This window comes from Lepidochelys kempii, chromosome 3 (genome assembly GCF_965140285.1).
Source record: "Lepidochelys kempii isolate rLepKem1 chromosome 3, rLepKem1.hap1, whole genome shotgun sequence".
Taxonomy (NCBI): domain Eukaryota; kingdom Metazoa; phylum Chordata; order Testudines; family Cheloniidae; genus Lepidochelys; species Lepidochelys kempii.
The window spans coordinates 90,268,691-90,285,227 of record NC_136382.1 but is presented as its reverse complement, the minus strand read 5'-3'; the positions used below and the strand labels follow the sequence as shown (position 1 = coordinate 90,285,227).

The 16,537-nt window shown below is 40.9% G+C and overlaps 1 protein-coding gene across 2 annotated transcripts in view; it reads right to left on the bottom strand.

The window, feature by feature from the left end:
- Nucleotides 1–16,537, bottom strand: part of NT5DC1 (5'-nucleotidase domain containing 1) — a 237,481-nt gene that overhangs the window by 11,970 nt on the left and 208,974 nt on the right. Inside the window, exon 11 of one of the 2 annotated variants that reach the window (XM_073337114.2) lies at nt 14,909–15,077. In XM_073337114.2, coding sequence (XP_073193215.1) covers nt 14,909–15,077 — 169 coding nt within the window. Of the gene's footprint in view, nt 1–14,908; nt 15,078–16,537 lie in introns of those variants that run through there. The other variant, XR_012158025.2, reaches the window with a different exon arrangement.

Below are 16,537 nucleotides of genomic sequence, written 5' to 3'. Positions count from 1 at the left end.
CTTACTCTGTAAGTAACTGTTGCAACTTGATCATTACCATGAACCAACTAACTAACCAATGGCAGCATTCACACATTTTAAGGTCAAATTGTGATAACCTAGTCTGACCTCCTGAATAACACAGGCCACAGAACCTCACCCAGTCATTTCCGCATTTCTCATACTTAGTTTACTTAGAGAACATGGAGTATCATAGTAAGAGTACTGCAAATCCCATGGTAATGATAAAGTTTTGAATTGTGATCACTATAAGTGAAATTCCACTTATTAAGATGGAAAGGTTCATGACAGTGCCTAGGCTCTGCTGCTAATATATTTTAGATCAGTGTTTTTCAAACCGTGGGTCGCGACCCAGTACTAGGTTGCGGCATGTAAAGCACTGGGTTGCCTTGCTCTGGTCAGCACTGCCAACTGGGATGTTAAAAGTCCCGTCGGCAGTGCTCCCAGCTAAGGCAGGCTAGTGCTTACCTTTTCCGACACCTTGCTGCACCCTGGAAGTGGCCAGCAGTGGGTCCGGCTTCTAGACAGGAGGGCCACGGGGCTCCGCACGCTGCCCCCGCCCCAAGCACTGGCTCCGCACTCCCACTGGCCAGTTCCTGGGAACCGGCCAATGGGAACTGGGGGGAGGAGGGTGCGCCTGTGGGTGTGCGGTCCGCAGTGCCAGGAGAGGCACAAAATCTGCCTTTGCACTCCTGCTGCACCCCTGACCAGGAGCTGCCCGAGGTAAGCCAGTGTCCCAATCCCCTGCCCCAGCCCTGAGCTCCCCCAAACCCGGAGACCCCTCCTGCACCCCAAACCGTTCATTCTTGTCCCCAGCCCAGATCCCACACCCCCAGCCCAGAGCCCACACCCCCAGCCTCTGCCCCAGCCCTGAGCTCCCCCAACCCAGAAACCCTTCCTGCACTCCAAACTCCTCATCCCTGGCCCCTGCCCAGAGCCTGCACCCCCAAGCCCAGAGCCCTGACCCCCTCCCACATCCCAACCCTCTGCCCCAGCCCTGAGCTCCCTCCCACACCCTGAACCCCTCATTCCCAGCTCCATTGGGTTGTGATCATCAACAATTTTCTTCAATTGGGTTCCCAGGAAAAAAAATTGAAACCCACTGTTTTAGATGATGCCAATGAATACCACATTTATTAAGAGGCTGATAGTGATCTCTGAATTCTTATCAGTCACTGTGTGCCGGTACATCTTACAAACCAGTCAGATCAGAGTCACAGGCTGTTTATTTATTTATTTTTTAAAGTTGTTGGAGTTGCAATCCCATACCCACAGAGAACGAACGAGTATTATTCTGAGTGATTAGTAAAAGATTCAAGTAAATGCATAGAAGACACTTATAACCTAATCTAGACACAAGGCCTACTTGGGTAAACTTAAGTATTAAGTCTCAATCCTTTCTGAGATTTCCTCGGAACAACCTGGTATATTAAACCAAAATAATCTTAAATAAGCTCTGCAGATAGGAAGGTATTTTTCCAATAAAAAACTCAGTCCGAGACAAAAACAGACTTCTTCTGAAGTATACAGAGGAAAGTTATGCATCATTTTGCACTATTGCCCCATATAAGCAAAGCCAACATTTTTTTAACCCTGATACTAAAGCAGCGTTCCTCATGGGGAATAGGAAGCAGTGAAGAAAACAGAACTTCCTTCTCCTTTCCTTTTCTGAGGTCAATGCCATTCCAGTCAACAGGGCAAACAAAACTGTCGCAATATTAAATCGTCAACAGCAGGGGGAATTTGTAACTCCACCCAAAAATATCCTCCAGATTATTATACAGAAATCCCCATCAACTATATAGCTACTCCAAAGTACCCTGTAACTGCGGACTTCATTTTGAAAAAACTAAAAATCCTGTCACTCTAACATACACAGGGAATTATTAAATGAGGCAATCACTCAGTAAGGCCTTAGAAAGGTTAATCAAAAAGCTGAATAGTGGCAAGTCCTGAAACCATTTACCCATACCGTAAGGTTTTATTTCCATTAGTATAGTATTATACAGATAGGGACAAATCCTCAGATGATGTAAAGGGTCACAGTTCTAATGGAGCTATGATGAAGGTTTACAACAGTTGACAATCTGTGCCATACAGTGCCAGCTTTGCTTAGATTTAAACGTTGTTGAAGAAAAATGTGGAAAATATTCCATTTTTAAATAAAAATGAGTTTGAAGACAAAAGTAGTAAACAGTGTTACTGGAATAAGAACTCTCATGCTTAGCTGAACTGTCATTGCAGAATGAGGGAACTTCCAAATGATCTACTGGGAGCTGTATGCAGTGTTGCTGTTGCTGTGTTGATCCCAAGATATTAGAGACAAGGTGGGTGAAGTTGTATCTTTTATTGGACCAACAAAATTAGTCCAATAAAAGATGTTACTTCACCCTCCTTCTCGCTCTACTGGAAGTAGTCTTTCTACATGTAAAATATAGCATTGATGGGTCTTTTCAAACACCAAACGTCTTCACTGCCATGAATTAGAGGAGCTACTTCTGTTTCATGACACTCACAGAACTGTAGCACTCCAGTGGCAAAAAGCAAAACCAAAACCAGAAATGGAATTATCTGATGTCAATTATTTTTCCATCAGCAGGTTCCAGTGCTGATTTTCTAAACAGGAGATCAGGTGTCTGCCCTGTTAAAACAAAGCTTCTGAAACACTGAAGTCAGCAAGAGTGACTGTCTATCAGCTATGACAGTCCCCAGTGCTGCATACTCACCCTTATATTGAAAAGTAAAAAAGGAGGAGGAGAGAGGACAAGGGGGGAAGCAAATCAAGTTTCCTAGCAGTTTAAGGAAAAACATGCCAGGTGCAAATGAAGTACCTCCTAATTGTTTAATGAATCAAAACACAAAGAAATTGAAGAAAAAAATGTTTTGTCACCCTCCCTGAAGCGATATGCAGGCTAGAAAATATCACTGTGGATTTTCATAATCAATGTGTAAGTATCCTTTGAAAGATATCTCTCTGTGCTACTTATATGGCTCTCATCACCTCAGTATTGAATGTCTCACAATAAGTAATAGATTATATCCTCAACATCCCTATTATGTACAGAAGTGCTGTTATCCCCATTTTACAGATGGGGAAATGAGGCCCAGAGTAGGTTAAGGCCCAGATCCTAAGTGCCTAAATCCTTTTGAAAATTAGATGTAGATTCCTAAATCAGTTAGGCATTCCAACACTGCCTAAATGCCTTTAAAAATCTGAGTCCAAAGGCAGGTCCACACTACCACTGACGTCTATCTAACTTACATCGCTCAGGGGTGTGAAAAAGACACTCTCCCCTGAGCAATGCAAGTTACAGCAACCAAAGTGCTGTCCACACCAGTGCTATGTCGGCAGGAGATGCTCTCCCACCAACATAGCTTCTGCCTCTCATGGAGGCGGAGAAATTATGCCGAATGGAGAGCGCTTTCCCGACAGCATACAGTGTCTCCACCAGGCGCACGATAGCGGCGCAGTTGCATTTATGTAGCTGTGCCAATGTAGCGTTTCTAGCGTAGACCTGCCCTAAGTCACACTAGAAAGTCTATAGCTGAGGTGGAAATCAAACAGGTCACATGAGTCCCATTACCTACTAGACCATTACTCCCAAATTTGCTGAACACAATGGAAATATTTGAAACACTGCCTGGAGTCACCTGGGTTGGACAGAGAGCAGGATGGTATGCTTAAAGCACAGGTGATAGCAGAAATGCCTGCTTCCCATTGAAATTATCTGCAACCACCCTCCTCACAGCAGAGACACTCTTCTCCAGAACCCTAACTATGCACTTCCCCAATGCAGACCCCACAATTTAGACACCCATTTACTCACCTTTCCATCCCAGGCAGACACCCCCCATTTTGTCTCCTCCAATTTGAGCAGGCAAGCGTTCAGCCTTATTTTCCCCACTTAAGTGCTGGTCCTGGGTGCAGGTATGTTCCTCATGCAGTTGCATTTGCTGGTGTGTTCCCTATTTAGGGCAAGTATCCCAAGGCTTGTCCCAAATATGCCTAGCTGTCTGCTGCTCCTCTCTGAAATGCTGATGCCAGACATGTTTTGGCTATCGGATGCTCCACAATCCATAGTACAGTATTATGCTAGGTTCTCACACTTCAAGGAGAAGACAACGACCAGCCAGCAGCAGAAAGGTAGAATTGCACGGGAGTTCAGTCAAGTGGCAGGAGATTATTAAAATGTATACCAGCCAGGCAAAAATACAGAGTATTTATCAGTCAGGACAGGATATCTTCAGCATTCAAAGCACACTGGGTGAGTCCAGCCTGAACATGATACCATGTTTTGGTTTGGATGTCTCCTTTTGACATGGAATGCAAGACAACAAAACACGGAAATGGCCTCGTGATGGGATATGGAAATAAGACTGACAGCTAAACAGAATGCCCTATCCACCATATGTAGCTTCTGTTTTTCTCTCCAAAGATGTACTGTGGGGAAAAAGGTGGAATGGCCAAGGAGCAGGCTGGTCCAAAAGGAACATTCTCCCTCACACTTTCCATCTCCTATGTAATTCAAATTCTGTGCAAATGAGGAGGGTTAGTTAAGAGATAAATTTCTTCAGTAAATTTCTTGTTTGGGAAAAATACCAATGAAAAGAGGAATTGAAATTAACTAAAACAACTAAATATAGAATAAAATGAGTCAAATGAAAATGATAAAATAGCATTCTCTTAATGATCTGTATCATAAAAAAAAAGCATGGAGAGAGGAAAGTTCTTTTAAAATCTTGCGTTTTTCTATCTTTATATCGCTTTAAATACTTGAATGAGTCAGCCTATAGAACTGCCTAACAAGGTTTTAATGGCACACACTAAAAACTCAACTGCAGTCATGAAAGCAGTGTCTGAGCGTCGAGAAAGTGGGGGAAAATGAAGTTGCAGGTTTGAAACCTAAGGCCAGGTCTACACTTGGGAGGCTTTGCAAGAACACGACACTGGCACAGTGCTCCTTGTATGGTTTTCCAACTCATACCAGCAAAAGAGTGATATAGATTATTTCAGCCCACCCCCAAGGAAAATAACCTATACCAGCAAATGCACTGTTTGTCAGTAGAACTGCATCTATGCTAGGACCTTTTGCCAGCATAACTCATTCCACCCCTCACTGACATATGAATGCTACAAAAGACTATAACCCCCTGCTGCAAAAGACTATAACCTGGCCTAAGTAAGAGTTTCACTCTTCCATGGGATTGTTAGTGGACTTTGTCCTGCTGTATCAAATGCTGGAGATGGATGAAGCTGGAGAAACTGCAAGCAGACAATCTGTAAACTTCAGGTAGGATGCTGGGCAGATGCAGATTGATAGTCAACTTCTGTTCAAGGGCCGGAGCACAGGTAGATGGCAAAGTGGTATACAGGAATGAATGTCCGGGGGCTTGCGGGAAAGAACTGGAGGACCATAACATCTAGATTGCTGTGACTGCCTGTGACTGTATATTTTTATTGCGGTTACCTCAGAGTATCAATACATGTTAAAAGGTACCTTGGGTTCTTCCCTTCAGCTCAGGGAGTGGTGGCTGCCTTGCCTTGCAGCATCAATAAAGGCTGTGGATATGTGAACACAGTGCATGTTAAGGGGAAAAACTGTAACTGAGCATGAGTTAAGTCTGCAGTGAAGACTTAATTGTAGAAAGTAATTGTAACAGAATGGCAGACCCTGTCAGCAGGAGTTGGGACCCTGCAGGTGAATGTGGATTGATTCTTATTCACTGATTGGGGCAGATGTGGTTCATTTATGCTACCCTGGATATAAGAGAGTAGGAGTAGACTGCTAGGTTGGCACTGAGAAGCCATAAAGGGAGAAATCCTAGACAAGAGCCATGACTGGGAGAAGCTTTGTCCTGGAGTTATTTTGCGTTATCTTGTTAATCAAGGAGGGGTGGGCTGCACACCAACCCACAGTATGTATGTTCTATGATAGGACAGGATAAAGGCTTGTAACCATTCCCAGTAACATTTTAGGATACTGAGAAAAACAATTCTTCAAGTCTGGTTAAAAAGATATGCACCATCCTACAGCTCTGGGATCCAGTCAGGACCCACAGCCTGAAAATGAAATTATATTGACTGAGTTGAAGGATAACATTAACGTGGAAATGACTGAGTGGTTCTCTCTCCTTAATGATTTGCCCATATGTTTACCCCTTTTATCTTTTAGAGGTGGCTATGCCTTGACATGTCACAGTGCAGGAGAAAGATTACAGGAACATTTCTGTTAGTTGGCGAGGAAGTAATCTTTAGGGTTATGCATGATTTGACAAGACCTCCAGGGGCACAAGTCAATACATCTATATGGGGCCAAAAGGATTTAATAAATCATAATACAAACAAAAGGAAACCTACTGTTTATGTTCAAAGTAATTCTCAAAGAATCATACCACTAGCTCAACAATTTTCTTTAATAAGGTGACCCAAAGACTCTTTACAAGCCAGTTTTAATTTACATTTGCTTTTATGAAAAAGCAGTTTCTTGTGGTTTTCAGCACTAGTTTTCATTTGAGGAAACATTTATTTTCTTTTAAATAGTAATCTTCAGTTTTGGCACTCTTTATATCTCTCAAATCAAGACTACAACTAGATTCCTGCCAATTCAAAACAGCTATACATCACAGCTGATGTTTTTCAGTTCAGATGCATGCAAACAATGCTTCAGAGCAAGATATTGGCAATATATTTAAAACACTCATCCTCTCTGCAGCAATGTTTCTTTGATGCCAATTTATCCACTTGTAGGAAAACCCCCACAGAAACATCAGAAATTTGAAATGATCCTGTTCACTAAGCATATCATGTAATTTATTTTAAAAAGGCCTTTCTTCCCTCAGTGCTTCCATTATAAAAAATAATCTTTCAGGATTTTCCGTGGAAAATACTACTGTAGCATTCAAACATAAGAAAGGTCTAAATTTGCACAACCTTTTTTGAAAGTTAGGTACAAGGCAATACTGTAGAGAAGCAGTCTATCTTTGTACTTGGAGACTAAAAAATACAGTTGAACTTCACTAATCTGCACTAATGACTGGGAAATACTTCAGATTAATGGATTCTGCCAATGAACGAGCAATATATTTATCTAAGTATTTACAGGGCCTTCACATTGTAGTAGCTGAGCAAGTACAGGATTGTAACCCCACTCCAGGCACTGAAAACACTCCCATTAATTTCAATGGACCTTAAGTGAAGAAATTTAATTGAAAAACATAGCCTCATAATATGTACTTTGTTTATCTGTTTAACTGTAATTTAGTCTTAATTATTCATGATAAATTTGAGTATACCAGTAAATAAATGGTAAAATTAATGACTTCTTAGCAATATGAGATCTCTCTAGAGTACTCAGCTATTAAATATTTTCTGAAGGAGGGATGTGGGATGGTTACTTTTTGATGCAAAATATAGAATTGTGCAGATGTATGAGGTGCAATTTAGAATAGTTCTGCTATACCAGGCACATCTGCCTTTCATTTCCTATCTCACCCATAATTTGCAGCTGTAAGCAGAAACATGAGCTTCTCTGACACAGTTCAGTGGTAATTTTATCATCACATTTATACAATAAGCAGAGTGACCCCCCTAAACCGCTTGCATATTTTGGGAGACAGAATATACACCCTTCAGCATCTTTAAAGAGATGGCTTTGACAAATTATACCACCAACTGTGATCTTGCTCTTCCATCAGTTAATTGCAATAATGATAAGACATGAAGGAATACTTATGCACTTACATGGGCACAGCATGACTGGATTTTAGATGGTTTGTTAGATTTCCAAACATATGCATTATCCTCCTAAACCCAAATGAGAATGGATTTGAAATGTGTGTCTGAATATAAAATAATGTTTGCAATTCAAAAGAACAGCTATAAAAGGTAAAATAAAGGTTACACCCAGAAAATATCTAGATTTTCCACTAATTTTTCTTTAAACCACACCTATTTTAAAGCTTTCAGGTGGCTCACTCTCTTGTTCCTTGTCTGTAGCAGTACTCCCAACCTCAAACATTCAAAAGTTATAAGACAGGCTCCAAAATCTTGAGATTGGCCTAAATTCTGAGATTTTGTAAAAACTAATAAATGTTCAGTTCTTTTTATTTGGCTTCTAGGCTTGGGGCCTTTAGGTTTCACATTTTCAAGCTTTTCTCTGCAACCATGAGAGCTAGACATTTTTTAAAAAGAGTGAGTGAGAGGACTCAGTCTCAGATTCTTATATAATCACAGGATTCCAGGATCTGGAGCTATAAGAAAAACATCAAATATAGGGAGATTCACAATGAAATCATGACAGTTTAACACACTGCTGTAGACCTTGGGACCAAGAAAAATATTAGTCTCCTGATCAACTTAAAAACAGTGGCATTGGCACAACTCATGGTTTGGCATTTAGTGGCTTTTTGAAATAAGAAAATACTTCACTTGAAAGTAATATATTGTTTAGATCTGACATCCTCCATATATCATACCGGCTATTGTTGATGGACTAGCTACACGGAACAGGACATGTATATATTTAAATGGATAATGGGTAACAATCAAAAGACAACAGCAAAAAGTGAGAATGAGAGACCACTCACACCACACAGGATGTCATAGCCATATTTTCTAAGTGACTGAAACACAGCCTCTGAAAAAGGAGGTGATATTTTATACACCCAGGTTTATGCAAAACCTCAGATGTGCAAACCCTCTAATCTGTATGTACAAACCGGCATGCAAAGCTGTACATATAATTCTGGAGGCTGCTTTTGAAAATATGGCCTGCACCATTCTTCTATTTGGAGACTGTGAACAGAAACTGAGGGAGATTGAAATTGAAACAGAGCACTGACTGGAGAGTTGGCCTCCTGGTTAAGGGACTTGACTGTAAGTCAAGGTATCCAGCTCCTATTTTTTTCCCAGCCTCTCACTTTCTGTGAGACCACAGGCAAGTCACTTAACCTCTGTGTGATTCAGTTTCCACATCTTCAGAATACTTCCCTACCTACTAGGGAAGCAAGTGAGAATTAGCTCATAGAAGTGATTTCAGCCCCTTTGATCTGAGCTGCTATATAAATATAATTATTTTTGGTCTCAGATCCTGTTTACTTTATCAAAGGTACAATTCAGAATGTTACTCGCCTATTTAGTTAAGACTTCCTTAAAAATGCTTAAAAGTCAAGATGATAATATCTTAAAATAAATCTTATTTGGCCTTTCACAGTTTAAGTTTCATTGCAAATTGAAGTAGATACATGGGGCTCACCACATAATACGGGTTTTTTTTGTCCTCTGGACAATTCTAACAATAGGCAAAGTGTTCTTTGTTTTATGATTAAGGAATAATAAGACAGGTGTCCTATTTTAAGAGGCAATGATCATATCAGCTAAAATCCAAAGGCAGAGAATATTTTCTTTTTTAACCAATGAGCAATCCAGATTATCGCTGAAGAGAATGGGATGTTCATACTATTATCTGCTGTCATTTTCAGCCAGATGATTGGAGGAGCAACCAAAGATGCTCCACATTGAAGCTGGTACAAATGGTTGGAGACAGAATGGAAAAAACCAAAAGTTAACTTGATTAATTAAAGTTAACATCTTAAAAAGCTAGTCTGAAAAAAAGGGAAGAGTTGAAGGGAGAGGAAACAAGGATGGGAGGTATCTGAATCTGGAAGGAAATGTTTTAAGTAACATTTTATTTATACATAATAAAAATACCTAGCAATTCCTTCTTTACAGCTGGGGAAACTGAGGGTAAATGCTACTGAGTCAGTGGGTGTGTCTACACCACGGTAAAAACCACATGGTACCAAGTCTCAGAGCCCAAGTCAGCTGACTTGGGCTTGCAGAGCTCTGGCAGTGGGGCTATAAAATTGCAGCACAGATGTTCAGGCTCAGGTTGGAGCCTGGACTCTGAGACTTTCTCCCCTTGCGGGGTCTTAGGTATGTCTATTGTGATTAAACACCTGCAGCTGGCCTGTGCGAGCTGACTCGAGCTAAGGGGCTGTTAAACTGAGGTGTAGATATTTGGGATTGTGCTGGAGCCTGGGCTCTGGGACCCTGTGAGGGGAGCAGGTCCCAGAGCTTGGGTCCAGCTCAAGCCCGAACGTCTACACCACAATTCAACACCCTCTTAGCCCAAGTGCTGTAATACCAAGTCAGCTGGAATGGGCCAACTGCTGTTTTTTAATTGCAGTGTAGTCAGGCGTTTAGACCTTAGGCTCTAGCCTGAGCCCAAAAGTCTACCCTGCAATTTTATAGCCTCGCAGCCCAAGCCCTGTGAGCTGAGTCAGCTGACCAGGGCCAGCCATGGCCATGCCATGGGTCTTTTATCGCAGTGTAGACATACTCAGTATCACAGCCAAGCTTAGAGTTTAGAATTTCTGTCCCTATTGTTGAACTCACACCATGTCTGTCATTTAAAACCTCAGTATCTCTGAAAGTGAGGATAGTGAAGTAAAAAGAACAATGATTTTTATTTATATAGAAAGATAGCTATATAAGAGTATTATTATTATAAAATGGGGATAGAGATGAAGCAAAACTCTTTTTGAAGGAGATATAACGACACCATCACTGAAAGATGCCACCAGACTATTTTCTTCAGCAAAGTACTCATTTTACCCATTAAAACATACAACTAGCTTTATATTTTGATTGTATGGGATAAAGCAAAAGCTCTCACAGCAGCACCTACTTTAAAAGACCTTTCCTATAAACACTCTTTGATAAATGGCTCTTATAATGTAGCTATTTTGCTAACTGAGTACTGAACTGTTTACTTTTATATGTGTAAAATTTTTAGGTGTAACTCCTAAAAGGCATAGTAGAGCTGGTCAAAAACTGAAAACCTATTTTGATGAGAAAAATTGAAATTTCAAAGTTGGTGTGTTTGGAAAACTTTGAAACAACAGCCACATTTTTTTTCCAATTTTTTCGTGTTTTGCCCAATTATTTTAAAAATTAAAAATGAAAAAACACATTATGGAAAATTTTCATTTACAAAAACCCTGTTATTGATAACATATTCAATAGGGTTTTTGACGAAAATTTAGAACCCCAATGGCTTTTGTGATAAAATGTAAAATTTCAACAATGCTGACAATTTTTGATGGAAAATTTTGTTTTGGTAAAAAAGGTCATTTTTTAAAGGAAAAAAAATGTTTAAAAGTATCAAACAATTCTACTAAAATATTGTCCCTGTTCTGGATATAATACTCAATACTATTTTTAAAACAGTACACAAGTTTCTGGCAGGGCTGCCACTTCAGTTTGCCCTCTACTGGCCCGATGTAGTATTGCAGAATCCTTACCTCAGTTTCCTCCAGACTTTTGGCCTACTCCAGCTGCAAGTGTCTTGTCCCTCCAGCCAGACCACTCTAGAAAGCCCTGCTCCTTCCAGGGAGGCAAAATTCTTTATCGACATCCAACCAAAAATGTAAAAACTAAATCTTTAGCCCCACCAGGCTCAGCAGGCCTTGTCTTCCTCACAGGCACAGTTAAGCTTTCATGGTCTTTCCTCGTGACTCAGCATTTGCTCTTGTGCCTCAAACAACCTCAATGTCCAGGGGCTGGCCCACTCCTCCCCTCCCATAGGAGTTCAGGCAGGCTGCAACTCATCAGGGTAACTGCCTTCAGTCAGGCTTCCAGCTCACCCTGTCTGCTCTTCCCTCCTTTCTGCTTCTCAGCCTTCCCCCAGGCTGCTTCTCAGAGAGAAGAAACTCTCCCTCTCCTCTCTTCTGGGTCTCTTGACTCCAGCTAAACTCCCCTTGCTCTTTATGGAAATCTCCAGCTCTCCCCCAGCAGCTGGGTCTGATATCCAAGTTGAGCCACATGATCTCCAGCCGATTAGGATCAGCTGGCGGGTGAAGGAAGGTAGCTGATCTGTCACAGTCTGAACCCTTAAAGGCCAGCCAGCCTGTGACAGAGTCATTCTTTGGATTTCCCTGAACATTTCTGTCAGATCTTTGCTTTTCAAATGATAATGTCCTTCAGGCATGGCCGATGTGTTTGTGACATGACAGGACCAAGCATACTGTTGGCACTTAGAATACCTGAGGGGAAAAAGAAAGCACTCCAGAGCACATCAACCTCATATAGCTGGTTGTGAATGTTGTCTAGCTAGTTATTTTAAAACAAATGCAGCAAAGCCAGAACTTACAATATCTGCCAAAAAATCAAGGTTAGGCCAGCCAGGACAAACAAGACTTACACAGCTTGTCATAAAGCCAGTCAGACAAGGCACTGCAGAGGGGTCAGGACTACCTCAACATCAAATAATGAATGGACCTTTTAAAAACTCTTTGAAGAAGTGTATAAAGTTCTTATACAGTTCTACTTATCCTCTACTATAATGTACACAGTTACAAGTTTAAAAATGTTAGTTCTGATCTTTCCCTTAGCTCATGTGCATGGGTTACATCTTAGCCTCCAGAGCCATCATCCCCTAACATTTATCCCACAGAGGGAACACTCCATGACACACAATCCTTCCTCCCCACATGGCCAGGATCCAGACACCATGGAGAGCTCTCTGCAGTGTTGAGAATCCACAGCTGGAGAAGGACTAGGAGAGGGAGTGTCAGTGTCACTGCCCTCTAAGACCTGGAAAGCAGCCTTAACCTTTGTGCTGTCCCCCACCATCTGAAGTGAAAAGAAAAGGAGTACCTTTTCCTAACCAATTTATTTGAGCATAAGCTTTCGTGAGCTACAGCTCACTTCATTGGATGCATACCATGGAAACTGCAGCAGACTTTATATACACTCAGAGATCATGAAACAATACCTCCTCCCACCCCACTCTTCTGCTGGTAATAGCTTATCTAAAGTGACCACTCTCCTTACAATGTGTATGATAATCAAGGTGGGCCATTTCCAGCACAAATCCAGGGATTAACAAGAACGAGCCCTGATGGGCCTAATAACACCATCACAGGGCCTAATAACATCAGCCACACTATCAGAGGCTCCTTCACCTGCACATCCACCAATGTGATATATGCCATCATGTGCCAGCAATGCCCCTCTGCCATTTACATTGGTCAAACTGGACAGTCTCTACGTAAAAGAATAAATGGACACAAATCAGATGTCAAGAATTATAACATTCATAAACCAGTCGGAGAACACTTCAATCTCTCTGGTCACGCGATTACAGACATGAAGGTTGCTATCTTACAACAGAAAAACTTCAAATTCAGACTCCAGCGAGAAACTGTTGAATTGGAATTCATTTGCAAATTGGATACATTAACTTAGGCTTGAATAGAGACTGGGAGTGGCTAAGTCATTATGCAAGGTAACCTATTTCCCCTTGTTTTTTCCTCCCCCCCCCCCCCCCCCGACGTTCTTATTAAACCCTGGATTTGTGCTGGAAATGGCCCACCTTGATTATCATACACATTGTAAGGAGAGTGGTCACTTTAGATAAGCTATTACCAGCAGGAGAGTGGGTTTGTGTGTGTGTGTGTGGGGGGGGGTGAGAAAATCTGGATTTGTGCTAGAAATGGCCCAACTTGATTATCATACACATTGTAAGGAGAATGATCACTTTAGATAAGCTATTACCAGCAGGAGAGTGGGGTGGGAGGAGGTATTTTTTCATGCTTTGTGTGTATATAAAAAGATCTTCTACACTTTCCACAGTATGCATCTGATGAAGTGAGCTGTAGCTCACGAAAGCTTATGCTCAAATAAATTGGTAAGTCTCTAAGGTGCCACAAGTACTCCTTTTCTTTTTGCGAATACAGACTAACATGGCTGTTACTTTGAAACCTGTCATCTGAAGTGGGAAATCTCCCTTCAAGACTTTGCCAGCCCAGGAAAAAGAGCTGTGTTTTCAGGGAACTGGAGTGGGGGAAGTAGCCCCGAAACAGGGCCGACCCTGCAGATTTCTCCTGGACCCATGGCACCCAAAGGCAAAAATGCTGTCAAAGGGTACGCAAATCCTACCCACCAGAATGAATCAGGAAAAACTCTGTGAGGGGAACTTCACAGAGGTTATCCTTCCCCTAGTTCTTTTCATGGCTAAAGGTAAATGGGCCACTTATCTTTGGAATGATAGAAACTTTGCCATGCAGCAAAAGATAGAATATAATTAAGTTACGTTATATTAGGTTAATTGTTTTGTGATATCCTTATAATGTAGCTGCTTTCTCAGAATATAGTGGCACAGAATAGAACTATTCAGTGGTATCTTTAGCTGATTCCTAAACATTATCGCCCTTTGTAAGTGTGAGCAGTAATTCAGCCTATATGCTGGCAATGGCTGTAGAATTAACTTTGTTTGGCAACTCTGGAATTCTCTCTCAGACTAAAGGAGTACTTGTGGCACCTTAGAGACTAACCATTGGATGAAGTGAGTTTTAGCTCACGAAAGCTTATGCTCAAATAAATTGGTTAGTCTCTAAGGTGCCACAAATACTCCTTTTCTTTTTGCGAATACAGACTAACACGGCTGTTACTCTGAAATCTCTCAGATTAGTTATTCTTTCGTTTTGTACATGAAATAGACTCAACACTGAACCAAGAGGCTGGTAAATGGTACACTTTTGGAATTAATCATAGCACTCATTCAATGCAAAAGTAGCAAAATTCTGTGAGAAAGACCAGGCAAAGACCAAGAAGTAGAAGAAACCCTATGGTAAATTTCCAGCCCCATTGTCAAACTAAAGAGAATCAGATAAAAGTCTGAATATTTAAGGCACTCATTAAAACCAAACTTGTCCAGCCTACAACTATTATGAGAATAACCATAAAAATAATGAATAGTGACTGGCAGTTTACTGTTGAGTGTTAACAGGAGAATTAGTTTTGATGAGTTTTGAAAATAGATTTTCTCTCAAGGTAGTATCTATAATTTGAAAGCATTACTTCTGGACACTTTACATATTCACTAATAAGAACAGTCTTCCTTACCTGCTATTGCTTCAATACTTGGAATTGCAATAGTGCTATAAGCACTGATACATTTGCAAGACCATGTGTCAGTTAAGGTTTCCTCTGTACTTTCCAATCCTGAGATGCTGTCCACAAAGAAAGAACCCCACTGTTTAGATACTGAATAAGGAGCTTTCGGGTGATGTCCCTGAAATAAAATAAATAAATAAAATTAGAAACCCCAACATAAACTCAATCATTATAATTAGTCAATACTGTATCTTCCTTCTCTATTTAGCCCACAAACATTATTTTAAGAAGTTCTGAAGCTATCCACTGTTTCCTTAGTAAAACTATTATTTCTTATAAGCAATATGACTGAAAAAGCAAACTGGGAAAAAACACCAAAACCTTTCAGTTTTTCTCTTAACTGGTTCTCTATGACATATAAAGTCTGCTTTAAACATTGTTTTCTTCAATTTGTTTTTCCATCTAAGGTAATAGGAATACCTCACTTCCCTCTCTTTGCTGGAGGACCTGAGACATCATGATGCATGAGGCTGTAACCTCAGCTACCATTCTGCCTTCTCTCACCTTTAGGAGAGAATGTATGCTGAATGTCAGAGTAACCATAGGGAAAATATTACTTTGATTGTCTAAGATTCAGCATCCTTCTCTGCTCTTGGGAATTACTATTCAGGTCCCCTCGCAAAAAGTGAAGATCTGATATATAATACACACAACATCTTAAAGACTTAACATGTATTAAAGAAACAATGTTGGGCAAAGCATTTTTTCTGATTTTATTGTTGTTATTGTTGCTCTGCAATCCATCTTTAGAACTGCTATATACTATCCACAGCAGTCAGAAAAAGCTCCAGCAGGCCTCTGCAAAAAGATAAGCAAAATTGCAAACCACACTATAGAAAATCTGCAAATGCCATTTGTGCACAAAGTATAATTTCAGACCATCATAGCAGAGAACAGCAGACAACCCTCCATAAGCCTCCAGATTTGTGAACTTTTGCACCTTGTTTTCCACTCAACTGCTTTCTTACAATCTTCAGAACATGTTGGAATAACTGTTGACCACAATAGGAGTCATGTCAGATACATTTATGTCACGTCCCCTGTTAATCTCCCATTGCAACTAACCATGAGAAAGAAGAAATTTGACAATACACACTGAAACCACAACAGAAGACAGACTCAGGATATATCTACACTGTGATTAGACACCCACAGCTGGCCTGTGCCAGTTGACACAGGTATTTAAGGCTCAACCTGAGGGGCTGTTTAACAGCAGTGTAGACATTTGAGCTCAGGCTACAGCCTGAGCTCTGGGACCCACTTTGCAAGGTCCTAGAGCCTGGGCTCCAGCCTGAGCCAGAACGAGCCTGAGTCAGCTGGCACAGGCCAGCTGAGGGTGTCTACAATCTTTGACCAATACAAATCTATTGATTCAACAGCTTGAACTGACTCAGCAAACCATGATAATTTTTTAGCACTTCTTGGTGCTACTTTCTCTAAGAGCATCTATTTTGCAGGAAAAAAATGAGTTTGATTGGCATGTTCAGATCCAGATATTTGTTTCTCTCCAGTGCTGAGAACAGACTGAGATAGCTAACAACTTTAGTTTTCAAGTACAGAATGTCACCCAGGAGCTGA